Source organism: Trachymyrmex septentrionalis, unplaced genomic scaffold (genome assembly GCF_001594115.1).
Source record: "Trachymyrmex septentrionalis isolate Tsep2-gDNA-1 unplaced genomic scaffold, Tsep1.0 scaffold166, whole genome shotgun sequence".
NCBI classification, from domain to species: Eukaryota; Metazoa; Arthropoda; class Insecta; order Hymenoptera; family Formicidae; genus Trachymyrmex; species Trachymyrmex septentrionalis.
This window is the reverse complement of record NW_017304822.1, coordinates 7,584-9,808: the sequence shown is the minus strand read 5'-3', so window position 1 is coordinate 9,808 and position 2,225 is coordinate 7,584. Positions and strand designations below refer to the sequence as shown.

General features: G+C 34.1%; 1 protein-coding gene across 1 annotated transcript; it reads left to right on the top strand.

Moving 5' to 3' along the window:
- The first annotated feature begins 1,362 nt into the window (after positions 1–1,362).
- Positions 1,363–1,977, top strand: LOC108746310. The gene has a single exon (XM_018483004.1). The coding sequence runs from the start codon at positions 1,363–1,365 to the stop codon at positions 1,975–1,977; it is 615 nt and encodes a 204-aa protein (XP_018338506.1).
- Positions 1,978–2,225: the final 248 nt, after the last annotated feature.

The following is a 2,225-nucleotide window of genomic DNA, read 5'->3' as shown; positions in this document are numbered from 1 at the left end:
TAATTATAGTTTCGATGATAATGACATGTTCTCTGAATATAATCGTAAAAGTAGAAGTCAGTCGGACTAATGATTTTTTTGGAATCGTGATTACCATATTCAAAAACACAGTTTTGTGAAAAACGTGTATAAAGTTTGAAATATTTTAGTACAAGTACCTTTCCGTTTTCTGTTAGAAACAAAAGTGATGCTTAGAAGGGAATAAAACTTTGTTCTATTGAAGAGAAACGTTCTAGAATAGTTTTGAAATGTTGAATATAAATAATAGCGAGCGTCGGTTATAGCAATTAATTGGTGCATCCTATTAGAATCGATCATGAGGTCCACACAAATCAAAACACAAAATATTATTTTATCTTGTACATTTTCAACAATTTTTGTTTCTTCTAAAAAACATTTTTGTGGGTTATTCTTGAGACTATAAGCTTTCAAAAACAGCAAAAATAATTGATATTTTTTAACTCTAAAACGTATAAACTTCGTTAACAAAATGCATTTGTTTAATATTTTTAGCAATTGTTTAGCAATTTCGTTTAACATTTCTTACTAATTGAAAAATTGTTATTTTCTGTAAGGTGCGTAGTTTTTTTGGCGGCTTTCTTTTTCGTTATCTGAAAACGAATTGTAGTTTAAAATGACTGAAACTAAATTATAAATTTTGAACAAAACTTATTTTGAAACTCTACTCCTCATATATGTATTAAATATTATATTGAAACATAACAAGTAAATAATAAAATTCTAGTCCGACTTCTAATTATTTATTAACGCAATTAGCGTTAATATGCTTATGCTTAATGCATATATTATAGTGTTAATAAAAGATGTGACTAATTCTTTTTTTTTCAGATGCATAAGCTCCAGATTTTATCAAATTAATGAACGTTTACGTGTATTATATTCTGATCTGTTCGAAAGTAGTACAAATTACAGAAGACAAAAAAGATCCATCTTTGTGCATCAGCGGATAACAGGAGCTAAGGAACACAATAAATATATATGGATTATAATGTAATAATTATTTAATAAAATTACTGTCTGTTACACACATGCACGCGCATCTATATGTATATACGAGGTTTGATAAAAAAATAACGGGAATTTTTAAATTTCGCGGGCTGTATAGATCCGATTTCCAACTTTTTTTTTCATCTTGTTCGTACACATGTTTCTGACGTATATGTTTCTGACGTATATGTGACATTTGCATCCATTTTGAATGTTTAGTTTATTGTTGACAGTCGAAAAGGTTATAGGTGTTTTGGTATGCTCGGCGATTTTTTACTTTCGGAAAAAATGGATCAAAGAATCTGTATTAAATTTTGCTTGAAAAATGGAATAAAGTGCAGCACCATATTCGAAATGTTGACTGTGGCTTTTCGTGAGTCTACTATGAGTAAAACAAGAGTTTACGAGTGGTACGTTTCAAAGAGGGCCGTGAAGACGTTGAAGATGACGATCGCCCTGGACGCCCTAGCATCAATAACCGACGAACAGGTGAAGAAAATGATTCTGGAAAATCGCCGAATCACTATCAGAGAGATTGCTGATAATGTCGGCATATCATTCGGCTCATGTCAAGCAATTTTTTCGGATGTTTTGGGCATGAAACGTGTGGCAGCAAAGTTTGTTCCGAAATTGCTGAATTTCGACCAAAAACAACGTCGCGTAGACATCGCTCAAGAATTATTGAATGAAGTCAACAACGATCCAGAACTTCTCAAAACGGACATAACAGGTGATGAAACATGGGTATATGGCTATGACGTCGAAACCAAGGCCCAATCGTCCCAATGGAAGCTGCCTGAAGAGCCAAGACCGAAAAAAATTCGACAAGTTCGATCAAATGTGAAGGTTCTTCTCACTGCTTTTTTCGATTTTAATGGCGTAGTGCATCATGAGTTCCTGCCATACGGTCGTACGGTCAATAAGAAATACTACCTGCAAGTTATGCGCCGTTTGCGTGAAGCAATCTGACGAAAACGCCCAAAATTGACAAAACCACTCGTGGAAATTGCATCACGATAATGCTTCCGCTCACACCTCACTGCTTATTCGTGATTTTTTGGTAAAAAACAAAACTATTATTTTGCCTCAGCCACCGTATTCACCGGACATGGCTCCCTGTGACTTCTTTCTATTCCCGAAGTTGAAGAGAACCCTGAAAGGACGACGTTTTGCCAACATTGATGAAATAAAAACAGAATCGCTGAAGGAGCTGAACG